This window comes from Mauremys reevesii, linkage group 19 (genome assembly GCF_016161935.1).
Source record: "Mauremys reevesii isolate NIE-2019 linkage group 19, ASM1616193v1, whole genome shotgun sequence".
Taxonomy (NCBI): Eukaryota; Metazoa; Chordata; order Testudines; family Geoemydidae; genus Mauremys; species Mauremys reevesii.
This window is the reverse complement of record NC_052641.1, coordinates 8,617,415-8,640,592: the sequence shown is the minus strand read 5'-3', so window position 1 is coordinate 8,640,592 and position 23,178 is coordinate 8,617,415. Positions and strand designations below refer to the sequence as shown.

The 23,178-nt window shown below is 51.8% G+C and overlaps 1 protein-coding gene across 7 annotated transcripts in view; it reads right to left on the bottom strand.

Moving 5' to 3' along the window:
- Positions 1-446: 446 nt before the first annotated feature.
- COL27A1 (collagen type XXVII alpha 1 chain) overlaps positions 447-23,178 on the bottom strand; it is a 247,087-nt gene continuing 224,355 nt past the window's right edge. For 4 of the 7 annotated variants that reach the window (XM_039506042.1, XM_039506045.1, XM_039506048.1 and 1 more), the window contains 18 exons: positions 22,547-22,600; positions 20,620-20,673; positions 20,158-20,211; positions 19,424-19,477; positions 18,984-19,055; positions 17,633-17,686; positions 15,745-15,798; positions 13,630-13,683; positions 13,487-13,540; positions 12,609-12,662; positions 11,775-11,792; positions 10,359-10,412; positions 10,010-10,072; positions 8,968-9,133; positions 6,778-6,884; positions 6,017-6,097; positions 4,540-4,728; positions 447-3,118 (listed from right to left, as the gene is read on the bottom strand). In XM_039506042.1, the coding sequence (XP_039361976.1) occupies positions 2,969-3,118; positions 4,540-4,728; positions 6,017-6,097; positions 6,778-6,884; positions 8,968-9,133; positions 10,010-10,072; positions 10,359-10,412; positions 11,775-11,792; positions 12,609-12,662; positions 13,487-13,540; positions 13,630-13,683; positions 15,745-15,798; positions 17,633-17,686; positions 18,984-19,055; positions 19,424-19,477; positions 20,158-20,211; positions 20,620-20,673; positions 22,547-22,600 (1,386 nt within the window). In that variant the 3' untranslated portion in view covers positions 447-2,968. The remainder of the gene's footprint in view (positions 3,119-4,539; positions 4,729-6,016; positions 6,098-6,777; positions 6,885-8,967; positions 9,134-10,009; positions 10,073-10,358; positions 10,413-11,774; positions 11,793-12,608; positions 12,663-13,486; positions 13,541-13,629; positions 13,684-15,744; positions 15,799-17,632; positions 17,687-18,983; positions 19,056-19,423; positions 19,478-20,157; positions 20,212-20,619; positions 20,674-22,546; positions 22,601-23,178) is intronic. The other 3 variants (XM_039506043.1, XM_039506046.1, XM_039506047.1) reach the window with 3 other exon arrangements.

Below are 23,178 nucleotides of genomic sequence, written 5' to 3'. Positions count from 1 at the left end.
TACTGCACTGCCATTGAAGTTCTATGACAGATGTAGTGGTAAACTTGTATAAAGGGGCACCATAAACTTTCTCCTCCGATCCCTTCTGGGAAGAGATGCCTGAGAATTCCATTTTTGTACTGGAGTTTAAAGGCCATTTGAAAACTTTTCTACATCCTCTTATTGCAGGGCACTGCTTGCTCGGTTAGGGGGTAGCTGAGAGACGCAATCTTCTCTCGTGCTGGGCCTCTGAAATCTGCACTTTCCTTTCCGTTCTTAATGGGAATCCGACTTGGCCCTGTAATTTCAGGCACACAATGGAGAAGTGATGTTGCAAAGGAACTGGCCTCAGCTGCCAGCTGGTGTGAGTAAATTAACCAGTCCTCATATGGGCCCTTTCTATAGAACGTGGTGTCTTGTGCACAAACCCTAAAGCAAAAGCAGGGGGCCAGGGGTACTGTGTTACTAGGCCTTGTCTACCGGCCAGCCTTCCTCATGGGGACTTGCTTGAGTTTTAAACCTAGCCCAAGCCCTGGGCTGCTAGCTGGTAACCAGAAGGGGAAACGGCTGAGGTTGTTTTCACTGTGCCCTGGTTGGGAAACCAGTGACTCCCCAGCCTCAAGCCCTCTGCTCTACCTGGAGTTTAAGCCAATGTTTCGCTCAGACAGGTTTCTGCCCCTCTCCCCTATTGCAAAGGAAGGGCTTGTACTGCTCTGTGAAACCAGACCACTGGTCAGTGGCATATAATTGATTGGGAAAATGAGGGCCTTAAAGTAACAGAGCAGGCTTTAAAGTTTGCATTGCAGAACATGAAGCTGACCAGCAGGGTTAAGTCAAATGTTTGTATTGCATACACAGACCTGGTGCTAGTTTCATAAAACGCATCCCATCTTTATACAAAATGACCAGCATATCATTGTAGAGGTCAGGCTAAGAATGCAAATTATACAAATAATAGTAAGACAAGAGCAGTGAGCACTGGGGCAGTGGTGAGTTTGGCACATCCATTGCCAGCAATGGATCTAATCACATTTAAACAATAAAGGACCTCCGCCGCAGAAAGCTGAAGCAGACTTTAACTGAGTACAGGGCAGGGAACAGCTTTAGCGTCCCCCTGGACAATGAGTGTGAGGGCTCTGAACAGTGTCCTGAGCCTCCCCAGCAATCCTGACTGCGGGGAAGCTGCACTTATAAATAGGTTGCAAAACACTAGTGGCCTGTAGCTAAGCAGTGCATGCAGCTGCCCTCCCTCCCCCAATCATCAGCCCACAAAACCACACTGGGCTGAGGCATGCCTGGCTTTAGTTAATTCCTGCAAGCTTGCCCATACCCACAGCATCGTTTTTAAATGTGAGCTTTCACTCACTTGCCTTCTTAAGAGCTAAGCAAGCCACGTGTTTGGGTTTATATGCAGAGCTACAAAGGGAGTCAAATCTCTTCCACACAATAGGTGGAGGGTGGAATTGGACTCCAGGAATGTGGCTGAATTGTAAAAGTGCTGCCGATCCAGATCAGCACCTCTCTAGGACTCTAACCCTCTCCCAAGCCAGCGAATAGAAATAGGGCCCTGCCTCAAGGTTGGCGCCGCCTGCTAGAAAACATGCCCATGTACAACTGAACTGCTTTATTCGCAGCAGCACCTCCTGCTGTACCACTTCTAATTAGACGCTTCTTGCCCTTCAGTCTGTCTCCCTTACTGAAACGAGGCCTTACATAAACCTTAATCAGAGAGACAGGCGCAGCTCCTTGTTACTAGGCGATAGGCACCGCCTGCTACAAACTTTATCCCTTTTTCTCTACACAGTGAATTTTCTCCACCAACTATCCCTGAAAAATTGGCAGCAGTTGTTGCTTATTGTAATGATTTAAGGAGGGCATCTTAATTTAACTACCATTAAATATGCTCCTCCCTTCTACCGAGCTTGATAAAGTTCAGGAGCTGCTGGCAGTATTTCTCACACCATCTTTCACAATCAATCACACCTGGGGCAGCAGTGCTAAGAACCATGTTGCTGGCTGACCAAGTGACGAGGTTGCATGAATAGGTGTATTTTCTTTAAGAACTCAAAGGGAAGGTGTTACTCATCCCGTAAGGCCAGCAGGTTGGTAGGATGGGAACCTCCTGGAGACAGTTTGCAGTTAGAGCTGGGCAGGAATCCCGTCTCCCCTTCTGCAGACATTTTTGAGCTGTCACTATATTCCTCCCTACCCTGAATTGGGAAAAAGTTAAAACCGTGACAATTTTCACACCTTGAAAATCCAAAAAGAAACAAAAAAACCCAGCTTAGGTCACCCAGCAATGTTTCACTGTGCTACCTTTGAAATGTTTTGATTTCAGCCATTGTTACACAGCTTAAATTTAGAAATGCCACATAGTTTTGAAAGAAAAAAACCCAGAATTTTTCCAGTGACATTTTTGAGTCAAATCTCTCAACTGACCCTTTCCTACAAAAAGTTGCGGTTTTGAGAAATCACCATTTTTCAATGAAAAAAACACTTGTGGAAAAATTCCCAACCAGCTCCAGCTGCTTGTTTGATTGGCACGATCTCCACGGGCACCAATGGTCTGGCTACTTGCCTGTGCTAATCCAGCAGTTCTACACACTGCTGCTGCAGCAGAGAAAGGGACCCAGGGACGTGTGCACTTGAACAAGGGGAAGAAAACTTGGGCCCAGCTGAAAGCTTGGCTCTCCTTTTAAGCAGACCCTAATGGATGGCATTAAAGGACAATTTTTTCCATCAATTATTAAATTAGCACCTTTTATACATATATATATTTATAGAGAAATTACTTTTGTAAACAATAGTCTCCTTCCTCAGAAGGCCGTGTAGTCCATGGCATAATGCAGCTATAAACATTACCTTATAAATAGGAACGGGAGCTTTCAAAAGCTACCCCGAGGTGCAGCAATGAGAAGGGTTTTTTTAGTTCCTTTCTCCTTTGCAGTCATATATTCCCCAAAAGGAAAGTGGGTTTTTGTTTCTGGGTTCAGCTGAAGCAAACTGGTCCAACCGTGAATCCAAACTGGTGTGAGACGTCTCCATTGTGAAACACAGCCAGGTCTCGCAGGGGCAAGAGCGCCAGCTCCTCTGTGGAAAACTGGAATATGCTGTCTGTGATCGACGACTCGTTGTCCAGCTGTAACACACAATGGAGCTGTATTATTAGCACCAGTCAGTGGTGACAGTGTAAGAGGTCATAGGCCTTGTCTCTACTCAGAATCAGAGTATCAGGGTTCAAAGAGACCTCAGGAGGTATCTAGTCCAACCCCAACTAAATCAACTAGGAAAAAAGGTGTTTATCATAGCAGTGTAGGGCTGGAAGGGATCTCAGCAGGGCACCTACCATGGGCACAGGGGCTGGAATAACATGGTAACTAACAAGGTAAAATCCTACTGAAGACTCCTGTTGTAGAATTAATACTTGTTAGCAGGCCAAGGTAAACCTTAGCTTCCCCTCTTCCCCTGTGTTCTCAGCTTCAAACTGCTGCCTTTAGTATGGCCAGTTACCAGGAGGTAAGAACACACCTTTTTCCCTCCTGTGGAAGAGCTACAGCTCTGGGGGGCAGGCACAATGGGGCCTAGAGCACAGACTCTAGGTGCTACTAAAAATGCAGCTTGGGTGCCAAAGGGTCTGTTGTTGAGATAAAATTATTGCTTCATGATGCTGCTTCTGCACCATCCCACTGGGAACTAACTTCACTTGGGTATTTGCACTGCCTGGAATTAACTAAGTTCATCATTTTCAACTGGGACTGCCTGAAGTTGGGTCTCTAGCTAAATGGCTTGAGGGGCAGAGCTGTTGAGTGCCACCTGAAGCCAACATGGGGGGCTGGGGTCTTATTTAAAATGCCCAATGTGAGGCCCTTGGAGCTGAAAAATATGATTGCACCTGCCCTTGGATTTGGCCTCCCTGCGGTTCATAAACTATCAGGGTTGGAAGGGACCTCCATCTAGTCCAACCCCCGGCTCAAAGCAGGACCAATCCCCAGACAGATTTTTGACCCAAAACCCTAAATGGCCCCCTCAAGGATTGAACTCCCCACCTGGATTGAGCAGGCCAATGCTCAAACCACTGAGCTATCCCTACCCCCCTGGGATGAAACATCTCCATCAGAGTCTATTGAGAACAGTATCTTGCCCATACAAAAAGACACCCTGAAAGGGAAGCTGGCACCTAATTTACTCGACACGTTAGTATGCGAGGCCTGAACTGGAATTGCTTGCTTGGGGGGGGGTGGAGGGGGCAAGCATCCATACTACATGGGCTCCACCTAGCTCTGGGTAATGTGTCACTGCTTTGGCCAGGTCTCTTGTCATGGCAAAGGTTGACCTGGCACCCATCACCTCTTCCCAAGGCTACCGTTGAGCCCAGCACTAAGCCCCGCTCCCTGCAGCCGGGAAGACAGGATTTACTCTTACAGGCAGGGCTGTCAACAGCTGCTGGGTGCAACCTACAAGGGGTGCCACTGGACAGGCCTTTGCCGTGCGGGAATCCCCACTTCTCTCAACTGAATTGCTTCCGCTAAGAACCCACCCCTGCTTCAAACCTCCACCTACCATGCAGCCTGGCAGCGTGGACAGGTAGCTCTGCTCCCTGGAGTCCGCTAGGAATTTGATGGCTTTCTCCAGCTGCGGCGCTCCGCCCTTGGAGTCAGGCCTGCAGGAGTACGACACCTTCTGGGTGGCGAGGCTGCTGTGCAGCTTCAGGAAGCGCAGCTGGACGGTGCTGGCGCCCTGGTATTCCAGCTGCAGCGACGAGAGGGTTAATGGGGTTCAGCAGGGGGGAGCAGACCTACTGCAGCTGCTTAGAATGCTTAACCCACAGCAAAGCCCCCACGTCTAGCCTGACGGAGAGGATGGCACCGTTTGTGTCAGGAGGCTCTTCCAAGGCCCACATTTAACCCACCCTGAGATTATCTAGGGTTGCCAGGTGTCCAATTCTTCACCAGAACACCCGCTTGAAAAGGGACCCGGCGGCTCCGGTCAGCACTGCCGACGGCTGTTAAAAGTTGGGTTGGTGGCACAGCAGGGCTAAAGCAGGCTCCCTGCCTGCCCTGGCTCTGTGAAGCGCCACCCCCGCAGTGCCCACTGGCCCCGGTTCCTGGCCAATGGGAGCTGTGGAGCCGGCGCTTGGGGCGGAGGCAGAATGTGACGTCCCCTGGCCCCTGCGCCTAGGGGATGGACATGCCACCCGCTTCCAGGAGCCGTGCGAGCCCAGGGCAGGTAGGCTGCGCCTCCTGGCCTAGAGCCCAAACCCCCTGCCCCAGGTCAGAACCCCCTCCTGGAGCCTGCACCCCCTCCTGCACACCAAACCCCTCATCCCTGGCCCCACCCCTGAGCACACACCCTCACCCGGAGCCCTCCCACACCTCAACCCCCTGCCCCAGCCCTGAGCTGCCTCCCACACTACAAACCCCTCAGCCCTAGCCTAGCGCCTCCTGCATCCCAAACCCTTCATCCCCCGAGTCCTCACCCCCTCCCACACCCCAACCCCCTGCCCCAGCCTGGTGAAAGTGGGGCAGGGGGAATGGAGTGAGCCGGGAGCAATTAGAAAGTTGGCAACCCTGAGATTATCAGCTGGGGCGAAGGACAATGTCTTAACTCCATTGCCAGAGTCCCATTGGAACAGGAAGGGAGGGCTACACCGCGGTTGCAGGACTGCATGGCTTTCACCCCCACCCCGCAGGTGTTGGAAGTGTACAGACGTTATTCATGGTGGTGGTGGTCGGTGAACCTGAGAGCAGCTTTCATAGGCTGTGAGGCCAGAAGGGCCCAGTGTGCTCACCCAGTCCGACCTTACGTACAACACAGGCCCTAGGACGTCCCTGGATTAATTCCTGTTTCAAGCAGAGCTTGATTCAAGAGTTATCAAGAGCTCCCTTAGCACCCACCCTACAGAACGTGCCAAGAATGAGCACAGCAGGCTTTGCATCCACTATTAAAACAGCCCTGCGTGCAGCGCTCTGATCGCCCCTGGCCCCTTAACGCATATGAGGGCCCTGTCCCTGACACACCAGGGCAGAACAGAACTGACCAGGAAGCCCCCAGGCAGGGCGCTGAACCACTCAAAGGTGTCCTTGGAGGTGTATGCTCTCAGCCAGGCTTTGATAGGCACCTGAGGGGTAAAAACGTTGCCACAGTTAGACGCCCCGTGTGCGGCTGACGAGGCGACAGCCCGTCGTGACTTTCAGGTCCCACTTGCACCTCTGTGTCCGAGGTTAAGCAGCTGGACTGCCTGGCAGCCAATAACTGCAGCCTGGCTTCGTCGCCAGCCGAGGCGCCTCAGCAGAGCTGTGCTCTGGGCCTGCATGGGTGCAGTAAATCATTGTGTTTTACAAAGGCTCCACCTCTTCCCACCCTCTGCTCACTCTTGGGGTTTACACAGAGAGCACTTTGCCCCCCCTGCCCCCCCAGGCAGCAGTATGGCCCTAAGCACCCCCAGAGGGGGTCCGGACAAGCCCGCTTTCTGCCGTGCCCCCTGCACTGTTTGTGGATTTGTCAGCACAAACCAGCCAAATTAGACCCTAAGCAAGTTACGTGTGGCTGATCGTTGGCGCTGAGGCTCGGGGCTACGTTACCTTCCTCTCTAATTCCCCTTCCTTCCCCTCTTGTCCCGTCCCCGCTACGCTATCAGTCACTCCCTCCCCACTTCCTGGCCCTCCATATCACGGCCCCGGTCCTGAGCCGCACATACCTGGCTCTGCCACCATCAGAGGCATTGCAGAGAAGCAGATTTTGTGCAAGTCCCCCAGACTCCCCCTCCTCCCCTCCAATGCTGCAACCCCGCTGCCGTACCTGATTGTGTACTGGAGCGAGACAGGTCTCTCCCCCTGCCGTGAAGTTGCAGAAGGCCAGCAGCGAGTCCTGCGGACTGCCTTGATTGGGGTCTATGTAATAATAACCTGGACGGGGGGAAGAGCCAGGAGCAGGTCACCCAGAGCCGCTCGTGTTTGGGAAGAAGGAGGCTGCTTTAGCTTTCATGTCCAAGCACCTGCCTTTTCTCAAGGGTAGTGCCTGTTACCAGGGCGGCCACGCGAGAGCAAAAGTCCTGTGACGTGCTCTGCTGCATTCCCCACACCAGCCCCTTAACCACGTCGGTCTCACTTTGCTATAAATCATGCTGAATTCCCAGTCATGTCACGCGCCCCTGCAATGCGGCCTGACGCCCCACCCCAGCCAACCTGTCGCAGGCCATTCCCACCGGTAGACTGACAAAGCCTGCGGACTAATAAACACCAGCCAGCCTGCTGGCAGGGTACGTGGGCACTCACGCCGCAGGAGGAAATACGTTCCACGCTGCCAGAATGGTCACAGTGTAACCCACTTATTTTTTTAAGCTCAAGCTGTAGCAGCTCCAGCTTCAAGTTCTGCTTTTTTTCGTTCACTCCGCAGTGATTGAGCCAAGACGACAAGCAGGAACTCATCCCGGCTTTGCACTGCTGTGGCCCTCAGCCCCTCCTCATGGGCTTCCTAAGTCCAAAGGAATCACGTAAGCCATCGGTGAGCGTGTTACATGTCCCCTTCTGTGTCTGATCCAAACAGGATCTGCGTGTGTTACAGCTCCAGCCTTTAACAGCTCAGACTGTGAGGGGCCCCAGCTGAGTTCCTGCTGGGTCAGCCAGGATGGCAGAAGTCAACACACCGCCCCCCCCTCCCTGAGCGCGGTGCCAGGAAAACATCAACCCGCCTGAGCACAACAGCTGTGATATTGCAGATGTGACCAGGCTGTTAAGAGTAACAGGCGAGATCCCTGGCTCATCTTTTCTCCTACTGAGAAGACATGACCAGGCTCTGGCTGTAGGAGCTGTCAATTAATGGGCTTGTAGCCGGGTGGACCCCCGCTCCTGCCCTGAAGAGTTAAAAACAGCCCTGGGAAGGGGCTGTGGCTGGAGAAAGCAGCTTTTAGGCTGGGCTGATTGGGGGAAGTGGCTGCAGCTGGGGCCACTCCCCAACCAGACTCAGCTGGCCCTATAAAGGCAGAGAAGCCAGGGACAGACAGAGACTCTTCCTCTGCCTGTAGAGGGAGAAGGGCCTGGCTGCAGGGCACTAGAGACCTGAGTGGAGCAGGGCTGGGGAAAGGCAGAGGAGCTGGGGAGCTCCAGCCTGGAAAGCCCCAGGCTGCGGCCTAGCATAAGGCAACAGGTACTGGTTGCAGAGGGCAGCCCACGGGTAGGCAAAGGCAGCAGGTCCAAACCCCTTTGCCTGTGATCAGTGGCTGATACTGCAGCCTGCCCCAGTGAATGGGGGCTAGATGGAGACTGAGCAGTAGCCAAAACTGAGGCGAAGTGGGGGTAGTGGGTTGGGGGTTCCCCAGGGAGTGGAGACCCAGATTGGTGGGGTACTGCCAGGGATCAGCACCCCAGTTAAAGGGGCACCGGGTCCAGGGAGGGACATGGGGCCAAGAGGACAGGTGGATCACCGGCCTGCAGAGGGCGCTCTGGAGGCTGGAGAGCTAATTCCCAGAACAGACCAGCAGGAGGCGCCGCAGGGGTGAGTCCGCACGTCTACAGGCTCGGAGAGAAAGCAGGTCCGAGGGGCCGGGGGCTGTGCGCACAATCCAGAATCAGAGAGAGGAGGTTATCTGGACAGCTGTAGACTACCCACAGAGGAACCTTTCTTTTCTGCTGGACTCCGATGCCCTGAGTGCACTGGCTCTAAATTCCTCTGAGAGATTAACCGTGGGGCAACCACTGTCCCATTCACCTCCCCCAGGGCAGGGCACAGCGAACCTCAGTGCTCCTGAAGGTGCAGGACTAATGATTTCCGCTTAAAGCCAAGCGGAGAGGCCCTGTGGACGCTTCCCTCCCCCCACGAGCTCTCTCTGCAGAGCTCAGCCAGCTCCCCAGCTGCTACACGCCAGTGGTGATCTTTCCGTACTGGAGCCACCAAGCTGAGTTCAGAGAGCACTGGAAGGACCCCAGTCCACCCGTGACATCCGGACTGGGCTCCCGCTCCCCCAAGGGCACGGTGCTGTTTGTTCGGTACCGTCAGGCAGGCCAGGCTGAGCCAGGAGGAGCTCCTTGCAGTTGGCAGCTGGGTTGTCTTTAGTGCCATTTGGGGGGTCTACCAGGAGCTTCAGCTCATGGCCCAAGTTGTCCAGAAGAGCCCACACCCTGGCGTAGCTCAGTTTGTTGGTTGAATAAATCAGATGCTAAAAAGGGTGGAAGAAATACAGAAAGTAACTCGAATCTCCCTCACCTTTCCCCAGGCAGCCAGGAACAGCCCAAGTGCACCCAATGTCTGTCCTGTCTAGTTACACAGAGGCTGTTGAGAGCAGGGACTCTCACTCACTCGGTACAGCACCTTGCGCAATAGGGCCCTGATCTCAGCTGGGGCCTCTAGGTACTAGTGGAATATGAATAATAAGGGGGGCAGGTAGGCGAGGAAGTTGGTATCCTTAAGCAGATGCCTCCTTACTAAGTTGGAAGTACATCCACGGGGCTTTGTGATCGAACACTGCAGCACTGACCCGTGACGCTTTCTGGGGAGTGACCAACAGGCTCAGTTGGTTTCTCCTTAGACACCTCCTCACTGGAGGAAGCCTTCTCCTGCCCAGAGAAGAGCGAAGTTACAAGCTTTGAGCAGGGGATTGGATTAGATGATCTCCTGAGGTCCCTTCCAACTCTAATAATCTATGATTCTATGAAATTGGAAAGCAGTGTAAGGAGGGGGAACGTGATTTGAGACTTGCAATGCAAACCCGTGGAGAGGGAGGCCACTGGTTGTTCGGTGCCCTCAATTCTCCTGCTTCTAGCTTAGCACTGATTAAGCCACCGTATATTTTATACTCAAGCAGGCCTGTGCAGGCGAACACCCTCCTTCCCCACCCCCACGCAAAAGGAGCCAACAACAGTCAGCACATCAGTCACACATTGTCAGGTGCCACTTTGTGCTAGTTACACAGCTCCCACCAAGCCAAGACCAACTAGAGCTTTGGGAAAGGAAACGTTCTCCCCACCAAAGCAGCAGCCGCCATCACAGGCTCTGTGTGACCCGATGGCTGTGTTTCCCCACCCACGACGCTCACCTTCAGTTCCTCCACGGAGACGTTTAGCGAGGGTCCCCTGGGACCGGCAAGGCCGGGCGCACCCTAGATGAGAATGACAACAACATTGGCACCTGTCTCGGCATTCTGCACAGAGCATCATCTGGGTGGCCTGAGCCAGCAGCAGACTGGGTGCGAGGACCCAGGAGGTCCCTCCCAGTCCTGCTGCCATTCAGTGCTCCCCAGGTACATGGCAGGCTGCTGGCGCTCTGCTGCAAAGGCCTTTTGACTCCCCCGCCTCCCTCTGTTGTCAGCCGCACTGTGCAAGTTCTCTCTTGTTTAAGAAAGAAAGGACGGGGGGGTGGGGTATGTAAATATCGGCTTAACTTACAGGCAGGCCTGGCTCGCCTTTGGGTCCTGGCAGGCCTTGGAAACCTTTAAGTCCCTAACATGAGAGAGAGAGGGGAAAACAAACAGTCAGCAAGATGCTCTGCAGCTGGAGACTGTCACAGAGAAAGCACTAGGAATCCCTGCTCTTCCCTCTCTCAGGGCCCGCACCCGTAGCGGATCAGTCCATCTAGGATAAAACGTCTCCCAAGACACTCTCCAGGGTGAAGGTGTGTAGGACGAGCTGCGGGGACTGAAGGAGACACGGGGAGCTTTTTGGAAGGTGCTGGCTGTTTCTTAGAGCAGCATCACCAGAACAGACGGGACAACGACGCTGAAGACTAGCCCAGTGCACACCCCATCCATCCCTGCATGATGCACATTGCAGGCTAGAGCCAGGCTCTGCCCCGGCTTCCCACCAGAGTTGGGAATGGCTTGTAACGTCGTGCTCAACAGATGCAGATGTGGTTTCGTTTGCCTCCTTCGCATGCTTGGAGAGCGAAAAAGCACAGGGCCCTAGAAAGTGGGGCCACCCACAGCATGAGATCCAACCCCCAAAATGCAGGGGAGGGCTGGTTGCTTCCTTAGAATTATAGAAGATTAGGGTTGGAAGAGACCTCAGGAGGTCATCTAGTCCAGGGGCTCTCAAACTGGGGGTTGGGACGCTCAAGGGGTCATGAGGTTATTACGTGGTGGGTCATGAGCTGTCAGCCTCCACTCCAAGCCCCGGTTTGCCTCCAGCATTTATAATAGTGTTAAATATATTAAAAAGTGTTTTGAATGTATAAGGGGGGGGGTCACACTTAGAGGCTTGCTGTGTGAAAGGGGTCACCAGTAGAAAAGTCTGAGAACCCCTGATCTAGTCCAATCTCCTGCTCAAAGCAGGACCAACCCCAGCTAAATCACCCCAGCCAGGGTTTTGTCAAGATGGGCCTTAAAAGCCTCTACAGATGGAGATTCCACCACCTCCCTAGGTAACCCATTCCAGTGCTTCACCACCCTCCTAGTGAAATAGTGTTTCCTAATATCCAACCTAACCCCCCCGCCCCACTGCAACTTGAGACCATTACTCCTTGTTCTGTCATCTGCCACCACTGAGAACAGCCGAGCTCCATCCTCTTTGGAACCCCCCTTCAGGTAGTTGAAAGCTGCTATCAAATTCCCCCTCACTCTTCTCTTCTGCAGACTAAGCCCAGTTGCCTCAGCCTCTCCTCGTAAGTCATGTGCCCCAGCCCCCTAATTATTTTTGTTGCCCTCTGCTGGACTCTCTCCAATTTGTCCACATCCTTTCTGAGCTAGGTGGAGGGAGATGCACTTAGAGCACAGGACATGTGGCTATAGCCACGCTGGGTGGGATATGTTCAGCGGAGAGAGCTAGGATGCAGTCAGGTCACAGAAGAGAACACCACATCCTACTCACTTTTTGTCCAAATAAGCCCTGGAAGGGAAAAGAGAAAAAAAACAAACATTCTCTGAGTTGGAAGATATACACTGACTTGGGAAGACATACAACACCTGCAGCAATAAATAAATACATAGAATAATATGAATAAAACACTTTTCCTCAGCAACTCTCAAAGCAATATGCAAAGGAGGTATGATTAGCTCCATTTTACAGATGGGGAAATGGAGGCATGGCTGTAACTCGGCCATGGTCACCGAGCATGCTAGCGACAGGGCCAGGAATAGAACCCAGGTCTCCCGAGTCCTAGGCCAGTGCTCTGACCAGTAGGCCCTACTGCCACCCTTTTCACATCTGTATGATGCCTAATCCTGAGCTACCCCATTTAAGTGTCAGTCACTGCATCGCTTGTTACCAGCAAAGCACAATGAGCCCAGGGAATCCCAGGCTTCTGATGACTTGTGAGGTTAAAACCCAATAGACATAATCTATCTCACCTGGCAGAACCCCCCACAGTCTAGAGGGAGAGTGTGAACGTCCCCACCAAGCCTGCCATACTACAGGAAGATGGGGGAGGAGGCCAGTTTGGGAGAGGGAGCAAAGTGGTTTAAAAGAAACAATGGAAAGGAATGGAAAGTCTCTGACGGAGAGGAGTGCTGTGGGGGAGGGCTCCCCGAGTCGTTCTGAAATGTCCCAATAATTATTATGATGTAACTAGTCATGCTACTCTCCATCTGGCTTCGGAGGACAGCTGTAAACCAGAGCATCTATCCAAGTGCGCGAAGCAGCTGGTTGCCCATCTATCACATGGTACTGTCATACGCACCCCCGCTGGGACAGCGAAGGACTTACTGGCATTCCAGGGAAGCCGGAGGATCCCCGTGGACCAGGTGGGCCGAGATTACCCTGCAAAAATGGCACAAGCTCAGTTGACAGCATATTGCAGGAAAATGTGGGAAAAACCCCTGGGTGCCCCTGGACCTGGGTTGCCCCATTCAGGGCCTTGGAATTTAGAGCATGCACTGAACCTTCAAGCTGCAGAGGGATTCTCCAGCCCTCAGGGCAAGAAAGGAACATCACTAGCAAGGCTACTTCGCACATATTCAGCTGACGATCACACTGGACCGTCAATAATTAAACCTCACTACATCCAGGAGGTTGATCCCAACCCTATTTGGAGTATAAAAAGGAAATGGAGTCCAATGAGATTAGAAGATTTGCCCAAAGTCAATAGAAAGGCAGTGTCAGAGTCAGGAATGGACCCGAGCACCGATTCCCAGTCCCCTGTTCTAACCACTGGACCCCACTGTTTCTGTTGGCGACTCTCCATCCTTTTGCAGCGCCGGGGTCCGCACGCTGTGATACACATTCAAAGCCATTTCTTATTTTTCTATCTGCCAGTGTATTTTGCAACAGCAACAAAAAAGTGCCAAAAATTCACCCAAGCCAAATTCCAATTCCCTCCCTCCAATAACGTCGCTTCTGCCTGCACTCCTTTGTCCCTACCCCAAGGCACGTGCACGGCATTCCTCTTCTCACAGTCGAACCCCAGGCTGGGAACTTCCCTTTGGATGAATTCATCGCTTCCCCCATGTACCTCCCTTTTCTCCCCAATATTGGAACTACCAGCTAGTGCCTGAAAGCAGCCGTGCAAGCCAGCAGGGGGCAGGGCTGCACACGACTGCAGAACAATCTACACAAGAAGGAGAGGACAAGCTGAAGTTCTTTACCTGCTCTCCCTTTGATCCTGGCCTTCCAGGTGCACCTCCGGGTCCTTGCTTGCCCTAAGAGATGCGACAGGTACTGAGTGAGCACCACCGTCGTTGAAAGAGGCAGGACAGGGAAAGGAAAGGAAAGAAATCACTATACATACCTTGAAGCCATCATCTCCTTGCGGGCCACGATATCCCTTGCTGCCTTTCTCACCCTAGAAGAGCCAATCACGGGCAGGAATTGGTAACAGCACAGACGACAAAACTCACCAGTGCTACAGCTAAGACGTGGGAAGGCCAGGTTCTAGCAGCCCTTTAACAGGGCCAGTGCAAGGATGTTTCGTGCCCTAGGCAAAACTTCCACCTTGCGCCCTCCCCCCCGTGCCCCCGCCCTGAGGCGCCCCCCTCTCACAGCAGCTCCCCACCCTGAGGCACATCCCCCCCGCGGCAGCTCCCACCCCACACCGCCCCAGCTCACCCCTGCCCGCCTCCTCCCCGAGCACGCCGCGCTGCTTCACTTCTTCCGCCTCCCAGGCCTGCAGCGCCAATCAGCTTAGGCACCATAAGCCTGGGAGGCAGGAGAAGTGAAGCAACCATGGTGTGCTCGGGGAGGAGGCGGGGCAGGGGTGGGGAGTTCCCCTGTGTGCCACCCCACCCCCTTACTTGCTGCAGGCGGCCCTCCCTGCGCTCCCCTGCCCCAGCTCCCTCTGCCTAAATGCCGGCGGCGACCGAAGATCCAGCCACCGCGGTCACTGCCGAAGAAAATGCCGCCCCCCAAATCCTAGCGCCCTAGGCGGTCGCCTAAATGGTTGCACCAGCCCTGCCCTTTAACAATCAGTTTCTGGGAGATGGAGGGCGAGCTGGCGCGGAGGTTAGATACAGGGAACCATACTAATGTCAGTTATTACATCTCATGATGGCAGCCAAGGCCTGAGGTTTTGTTGGCTGTAGGACAGGGAATTCTGAGACCAAAGGAGTTAATGCAGATGATCATCGGCGCAGGCTTTGCTGTATGTTTTAAGTACAAAGTATTGATAGATATTGATCTTGTTCCCTATACAGCTGTTATCATCAGACTGGTGAGCACCTAAAGAGATTCAAAATCCTCCCTAGATGAGTAATCCACACAAATGCAAAACAAGATAAATGTTCTTCCTTCAAACTCAAACGCCGAGAGGAGGGAAACTGCAGAAATCAGCAGGAGGCCTAGATTTGTTCCGCTTTCCTGATTACCTGGGGTTTTCTCTTACGTTGATAGGCCAGTGGCAAACAGTCTGATCAAGAACCCCAAACTCATCCCATTGAGAGCAGACGTGCGCTAACAACGGCACATCCAACACAAATCAGCCAAGCAGGGCCAGACAGTTCCAAGCACGGTGAACCAGTGTTGTGATGCTGACAAGTGCAATTGGCTGAAAGCTTTCTGGAGAAGTGCTTTTGTTTTTCAGGGGATTTCTGGTTTTGTTTGGTTGGTTTGTTTTTTTATGGGCGTGGAATGGCATTATACAATAAAACAGAAATTCTTGTGATAAAAACTTCTTGTCAAAAACATTTGGCAACCAAAACTCCAAACATTTTTGGTTTTAAACTATTTTTTTCCCAGCTTTTTGATGAAAACCCAAGGAGTTTTCCAAGAAAATTTTGGATGAAAATTTAAAAAAAAGATATATTGTTTACCGTAATTTTTCATGGTGAAAACCAAAATCAAACCAATTGCCCAACCAGCCCTACTGACAATGCTTTGGGTTCTGTTACATTTAAAAGTTTTACTTATTACAGTGAGTTCTGAAGGTCATGAGCAACTGACCGGCACTGGGGAACACCTGTCACCCTTATGTACTGTATCTCAGCTGGCAGATAGGGCCATCAAGATATGCATGGGCTTCTTGCACCGTGGTCTAATCACGCACCTAATCAGTTCACAAAGAGAATATCTACCCACATGTAAAAGTCATCAGAAGTATTAGGAACAGGTGATGTTGGGATTAAGTGATCGTATACTCCTAGGACTTGGTTTCAACCACCAGGTGACATGATGGGTAGGGTAAGACCGGTAACAGGCAAGGGAGCAAGGGAGGCGCCTAACATGTGCATATCTACAGGCTCCTGGAAAGAGTTAGACCAACGTGCGAAGAAGCAGGATGGCTAAGCTGGAAAGATTTTGAATAAGTGACTCTCCTGACTACGCTACCATGAACTAGAGTCATACTCCAGCCATGCAAAGCCCCTACTACAACACAGTGCTCAAGTGACCAGTAGAACAGAGCACTACATACCTTCTGTCCTTTTGACCCCTGGTCTCCCTTCACCCCTTTCAGTCCAGGAATCCCCTGTAGGGGGAAAAATGTAGAATCCATGTATCTCCATCAATTAGGACATTCTGAGTACTGTCGAGTTCGTTACTTGCTGCTGAGAACTCTGCTAGGCAATAACACTTCTAGACGGGCTGAATGCCTCGTGTCATAGACTCATAGACTTTAAGGTCAGAAGGGACCATTATGGTCATCTAGTCTGACCTCCTGCACGACGCAGGCCACAGAATCTCACTCACCCACTCCTGTAACAAACCCCTAACCTATGTCTGAGATACTGAAGTCCTCAAATTGTGGTTTGAAGACCTCAAGCTGCAGAGAATCCTCCATGAGTATCTCTTCCCCCAACAAAGACCAACCTTGCCAGTAATGACTACTGCTGGCTGCCATTAAAGCTGCTTGAAATTTTATGAATTTTGCATTTTCAATGAATTTTTTTGGATGAGCAAAGACTTTCAACAGGGAAAATACATTTTTCCAACAGTTCTCATCAAAACTTTTCAAGTTCTTCAACTGGACTTTTTTTTTTTTAAATGATTGAAATTTCAACAAAACGTTTACAAGTTTTTCAACGTTTGGAAAAAACTTGCAAAAAAAACAATTCAAATTCACACGCCATCTAAAAAAAAATGTTTTTTTGACCAACTCTAGCTGCCACATCTTGATCCCTGACCTGGAAGTGCTGTGTTCACGGAGGGCATTTCTTCTGGGAATGTGGTAACATCACCTGCCTGACAGATCCATCCCAAGGCTGAGATGTTCTTCTCAAACATCATGGTTGGTCAGAAAATTCAGGCATGGGAGATGCCCAGATTATACCAAAATGTTGTTTTTCCATCATGATTTTATTTTCATCAGGATTATCTAACCAGCTATATGGCATGCTCTACTGTAGGAATGTTACTTTTTGGAAAGGCAAGTAAGATTGAATAGGCAAAATACCTACGAAGTTCTGACCTTTATGCTTAACTGATTTTGGAATTTTTTTCTATAGGATGAACCTGTCCAGGGGGCAAACAATCTAACTAATATTAAGATAGGGCGCGATAAATGTATTAATAGGATTATATGATAGGGTGCTTGCATCAGCAGAGGACTTAACTTGACCCAGACAGTCCTTGTCAGTCCCCTGTCTGGTCATTTGTAGATGAACAAAACATGAAGCTCGCAGGGATTGCCATGGCAACAGCTGGAGGTCAAAAAGGCAGCTTTTGCCTTCCCAGCTGGGAAGCTGAAGCTCACACAAAGTGAAGGCTGCCCTGCTCCAGCCTAAAGACATGATACTGCACCATCAAAGGGCAGGCACTGACTATATAGAGCCCCATTGTGCTAGTCTGGATCCTGCTCTCAGGCCAGCAGGAATCAGGAGTAACTCCACTGAGGACAGTGGCATGACAAGAGTGTCAAACCAATGAGAGAAGAATCAGACCCATGGTGCCGGGAGAGCAAAGAGCACCGAACTCTCCCTGAGACAAGCTTCCAAGCAGTCCTGGACTCTCCACCTTTGTACAGCACCTAGCACAATAGGATCCCGGTCCACACAGAGCCTTGTAGCAGAGCCAGGATTTGAACTTTGCTCTTACCCACAAGACTGCCCTTCCTTTCCCTTAGAAAGCTCTTCAGCATTATGTGCTCTATGCCTAAAAAGAGTCAGATTCCGAGGCCAGAAGGGAGCATTTTGATCAACTAGTCTGACCACCCGCGTACTACAGGCCAGAGAACTTCTTCAAAATAATTCCTAGAGCAGATCTTTCAGAAAAAAACCCAAAAAACCCAATCTTAAATTAAAACTTGTCAGCGAAAGAGCAGGCTCAGAAGAGACACCTATCCCATCTCTGTGACCAATACTCACGTAAGGTCCTTGTGGGCCACGTGGTCCCTCTGACCCTGGTTCACCTGGATGGCCCTGGAAGGCAGAAGGAGAAGAGACCCATCTCAGTGTCACAATAGAACAGCAAGTTAGGAATGATTCCACGGGCATTTCTTGTGAAAGAAAGAAGAGTTTTGAGGAGATGGGAACAGGTCCTGGGATCCACGCTTTAGATAAGAGATGGAGAAAGGATTTGGCCCAGATGATTCCTCTACAGAGTAAAAGTGGGGACAAACGACCGTATGCAAGATGTGGGGAGAGTTTGTGAGGAACAGGACATACTGCTCCATGAGCAGCCTAAGGCAGGTAAGGTGCTTCTCCTCCCATTTCACTACTGGCTCCTCCCCACCTTGCCACATGGACAGATCAGCTCTCAGCAGGATCGCCAGTGATGCTAATCAGCCTCTTACCATTTCATTGCTGTGAAAACCCTCAGCACAGGGGAAAGAGAAAGAGAATTCAGAGACACCGTAGCAGCAGTGGCACAGCTGGGACAGGCCCATGCAAAGGCAAGAGCATCTCACAGGCTTGGTACAATCAGGGGCTATCAGATCAGGACTCGTATGTGCTGTACTACACTAAGTAGTGTTTAGGGACCAGCTTCCCCCACAAGCAGTGGTGAGATGGGGAGGGTGGGAAGAGGCTAGGGAGCCCCAGTGGCTCTCTGAGAGCTCTGCTGGTGGACGCTCTAGGCCCAGTTATGCTAAGGACCCTTCACAGACACAAAATGCCCTGCCTTTGGCTTACCCAAGGGGATCCCCACCACAGCTCCTTTCATTTGATGCCCTAAGCCGCCCCCAGTTGCCAGTGACAAAGCCTTCCCCAGCTGGGCTCCATAGGGCCCAGCGTGTTGCTCACCCTCCAAGGCCAGTGACCTGCACCACTTGAAAGGGTGGACTCATTTCCATGGTGGTTCTCATGGAAAGCAAATCCAATCAATTCAGAGACCTCTGGTGCCTGGAATCCTGGCCAGGACGACAGGAAAATCCAGTCCAGTTTGCCCCAGGGCTGTCCAAGATGACTGTTAATGAAACCTATAATGGGCCTAGACTTAGCCCTGGCATGACAGGCCAAGGAGATGTAGGTGACATGGATCTGTGTGTCCAGCGGAGTCTGGGCACATCCAACTGGTGATAGCTACACAACCATGCATATGCTACTGCCGAGCAAAGTAGCTGTGCGGGGCACTCACCCAGCCTAAGGTCCACGCTGGCTCAGCCCTGAGAGTGGCTAGTGCAGCCCGGGCAAGGCTAGACATGTCAAGGCAAAGTGAGACCGGGACTGTCACCTGGCACAGCTGGGAAAGGACAAGAGAAACAGCTGCGTTGCCTACCTTGGGTCCCTTGGGGCCTCTTGGGAGCTTGCGCCCGGCTTTGCCTCGCTTGCCCTGCGCAACGATAGAGAACTGGAGTTTGTGAACAAAGTAATGTGAAAATCAGCGATGGCTCCTGCTCAGCTCTGCTCCTCACTACCACAGTCCACCTGGGGGTCGCCCCTAAAGCTCCTCACTGCAAACGTACCCCAGCATCACCCCCAGCAATGGTATTGTCTCCCCATCACTACAGCATCCCAAACCACTCGTGATGCTGTGTCCCGTCCCCATGTCAGCCTCAGACATGCCCCTTTGCAAACTGCCCTCATTATGTGCTGCTCACGCGGGAGCGAGAGGAATTAACTCAAACCGTTCGCACTGGGTTAGCGTTAACCACCAGCACGGAGCAGCCGCTGGCAGTGGATGCAGAGCACGCAGTGGGGAAGATAATGCCACCTTACCCGTCTGCCAGGATTGCCAGGGAAGCCCTGATCTCCTTTGTGCCCGCTGTTCCCCTAAGGAAACAGACAAACACACACGGCAAGTCACCAGCAGCTCTGATGAACCACCAGAAAGGGGGCAAAGGCTCCTCCCTACCTACCCAAGGGTGCTCGTTCGCTGCTACAGCATCCCTGCGATAGAAGGGATGCAGCAAAACAGCACAAATCTGGTCCATAACCCCCTCTCGCTGAGAGCATCAGGACACCGGTGCAATCACCCCTCTTTCACTGTACACACTCTCCCACCAGGAAAGAGTCACTGTCCCTGGGGTGGGGGAGACGCTATTTGCAATCATTACTTTTCTGGTGGGAGTAAAACAGGCACGAAAGCCTGCACAGCATTCGGCTGCTCACCTGCTCTCCCCTTGCAGGGCCAACTGCACTCATCCTAGGTTATTGTGCAGTGTTGCAGTGTGCCCCAGAGGTGGCTGCATTTCAGTAGTGGGTGCTACGAGATTTTTTGGGGTGAAAGGAGCTATATAAACGAAAGAGTTGCCAGCAGGAAGCCACGTGTCAATGGCACCTGTTACTCCGACGGAAGAGTCCCCGGCACCGAACCCCAAAAGGTTAGTGCCCTAGAGAGACAGAGCACACCGTCAATAGGGCCAAGGGCATGTTATTCTACAACAGGAGAGCTCCATTGGGAGGAAGGGTCATTCCCCATCTGAAGAGCAGAGAAGGACTTCGGAAGTTACCTTTTCTCCTTTACGACCCCTCTGTCCCTCCGGACCCAGCTGTCCTCGAGGCCCCTGAAGTCACAAGGGAGAAGGAAACGTCTCTCCGGGATCACCACTAACTCCCCAAGGAAGGGGAGTCTCTTCAGCGATGCCCCCTAACGCAGTGCCCTCACAAAGGGGTCCAATGCCAATCCCTCCTTGAGTTCTGTCCCCACCCCTGCCCACACACAGCTGGTTCTTTCTCCCCATTTCTAAGCAGGGCTTGTAAAAGCCCGGCGAGGGGGGTGGGGAGAGAAGAGCAGGGGCATGAGACAGCGCAGGGATTTTTACCCAGCCTGATAGGGGCCAGGTAAGTCTTCAAGCCCCGCTCCCGAAGAGGCCATGGGGTCATGCTTTCAGGGAAGAAAAGGAGGCATGAAACGTATGCTTGCAGGGAGAGGGGGAGCGGACATGCTCCAGGCCGGCACATGGCACACCTACCGTTCGTCCTGGTTCTCCTGGCTCCCCCAGCTTCCCCCTCTCACCCGGAGGGCCCTAATGGAACAAACAGATGAACAACCCATTACATTCACATCTCCCTAAAGAGCATATCCAGGTGCCCTGCCTTTCTAGACCCCTTCATGGCCCTCACCACACTCCTACCCAAGCGCATCACAATCAGGAATGGATTTTGTCCTCAACACCCCTGATTGGCAGGTAAATAAGTACAGAGAGGGGCAACTCCCAGTGGGATCCTGGCAGGAAACGAGGGGGTGGGAGGGGGACAGGGTCTAGGAGCTAGTTGGTGCGGGGTAGACCGACCGACACTGGCTGAGGAGACAAGGAGAGACAGAATGGGTGGGCAAGGAGACAGACTGAGAACCAAGGGAGGGAGGGAGGAAAGAGAAGAGGGGATGGGCAGACAGGGTGTGGTGGGAGAACTGGGACTGGCTGGGCAAAGAGACTGGGACAAGAAGCCTTGACAGGGAGGGGACAGTCTCTTTCACTGCACAACCTTGATTCATCCCCAAGCAGGTCCAGCCTGTGCACTGAATGAGGCCAGAGTCCTGTGGAAAAACTAAGCCTGTGATCATGCAATTAAAGACACATCACAATGTATATGCAGATGGGCGGAGGGGGGCAAATTAAGCTTGCACTGGCAACCAGAATTCTGATGCTTCCCAGTTTTTCAGTGCTTGGCTTTGCAATCAGAACAATGTTCTTTTAACGGGTGCGTGTGCGTTTATGCCCAACATGTATGAGTGTGGTGGACACACTGCTGTGCAACAGAATTCCATGTTATCAAGTGCAATCGGCTTGTATCATAGAATCATAGAATCTCAGGGTTGGAAGAGACCTCAGGAGGTATCTAGTCCAATCCCCTGCTCAAAGCAGGCCCAACCCCAACTAAATCATCCCAGCCAGGGCTTTGTCAAGCCTGACCTTAAAAACCTCTAAGGAAGGAGATTCCACCACCTCCCTAGGTAACCCATTCCAGTTCTTCACCATCCTACTAGTGAAAAAGTTTTTCCTAATGTCCAACCTAAACCTCCCCCTCTGCAACTTGAGACCATTACTCCTTGTTCTGTCATCTTCTACCACTGAGAACAGTCTAGATCCATCCTCTTTGGAACCTCCCCTTCAGGTAGCTGAAGGCTGCTATCAAATCCCCCCTCACTCTTCTCTTCTGCAGACTAAACAAGCCCAGTTCCCTCAGCCTCTCCTCGTAAGTCATGTGCCCCAGCCCCCTAATCATTTTTGTTGCCCTTCGCTGGACTCTCTCCAACTTGTCCACATCCTTTCTGTAGTGGTGGGCCCAAAACTGGACGCAGTACTCCAGATGTGGCCTCACAAATGCCAAATAGAGCTGAATAATCACTTCCCTCGATCTGCTGGCAATGCTCCTACTAATGCAGCCCAATTTGCCGTTAGCCGTTTCGGCAACAAGGGCACACTGCTGACTCATATCCAGCTTCTTATCCACTGTAACCCCTAGGTCCTTTTCTGCAGAACTGCCACTTAGCCAGTCGGTCCCCAGACTGTAGCGGTGCAGGGGATTCTTCCTTCCTAAGTGCAGGACTCTGCACTTGTCCTTGTTGAACCTCATCAGATTTCTTTTGGCCCAATCTTCCAGTTTGTCTAGGTCACTCTGGACCCGATCCCTACCCTCCAGCATATCTACTTCTCCCCTCAGCTTAGTGTCATCCGCAAACTTGCTGAGGGTGCAATCCATCCCATCATCCAGATCTTTAATGCTGTTCATACTCAGCCATTCACCTAACCATTCTGAAACACTGGATGCAGTCCCAGCCATCTTCCCTCACCACGCCCAACCCTGTTCACACTTCTGATCACAGGCTCACCATGAGGGCAGCCACAAACCACAAACTCCATATTTGCTGAAAAAGCAGTAAAGGGGCCCACTCACTTCGACGCCACTTAGCCCTGCTGATCCCACTTCTCCAGGTGACCCACGAGAACCCTGAATTCATTGGGGAAAAAAAACCACAACTGACATTAGCTTCAGTGAATCAGAGGAAAGGCAGTCTAGTGATTAAATATACTTGGGAGTCAGGAGCTCTGGACTCTCCTCCCAGTTCTGCTGCTGACCTGTTACTGAGTGACCATGGGCAATTCATGCAGGCTCTCTGTGCCTCAGTTTACCCATCTGTAAAATGGGGATAATACCTCCCACCTCAAAGGGGAGTTATAAGGCTTAATTCATCTATATCAATCATTTTGTGCTCTGGAATGGAAAGTCACAGAGCGGCACAAGGTTATTAACGTATTTGTTTGATGCTTGGACTTCTGTCTTGATAGCTACCATGGCAGATCATTATCCTGACTGCTAGTGATGTTCACAAATAGGGTTTGCACACGTCGTCTCCAAAGATGCACTTGGGATGGCTGTGAGCAACCAACTCGAATCATATGTGCTCAAAGCCCAGGCAAGAGATGAGCTCACTTTGCACATTCAGACTCAGAGATCAACTCCATCCTGCACTAAAGCAACCCAGGGTTTGTGCCTGTTACGTGCATCTTCCTTCTGGGGTCGGGGTG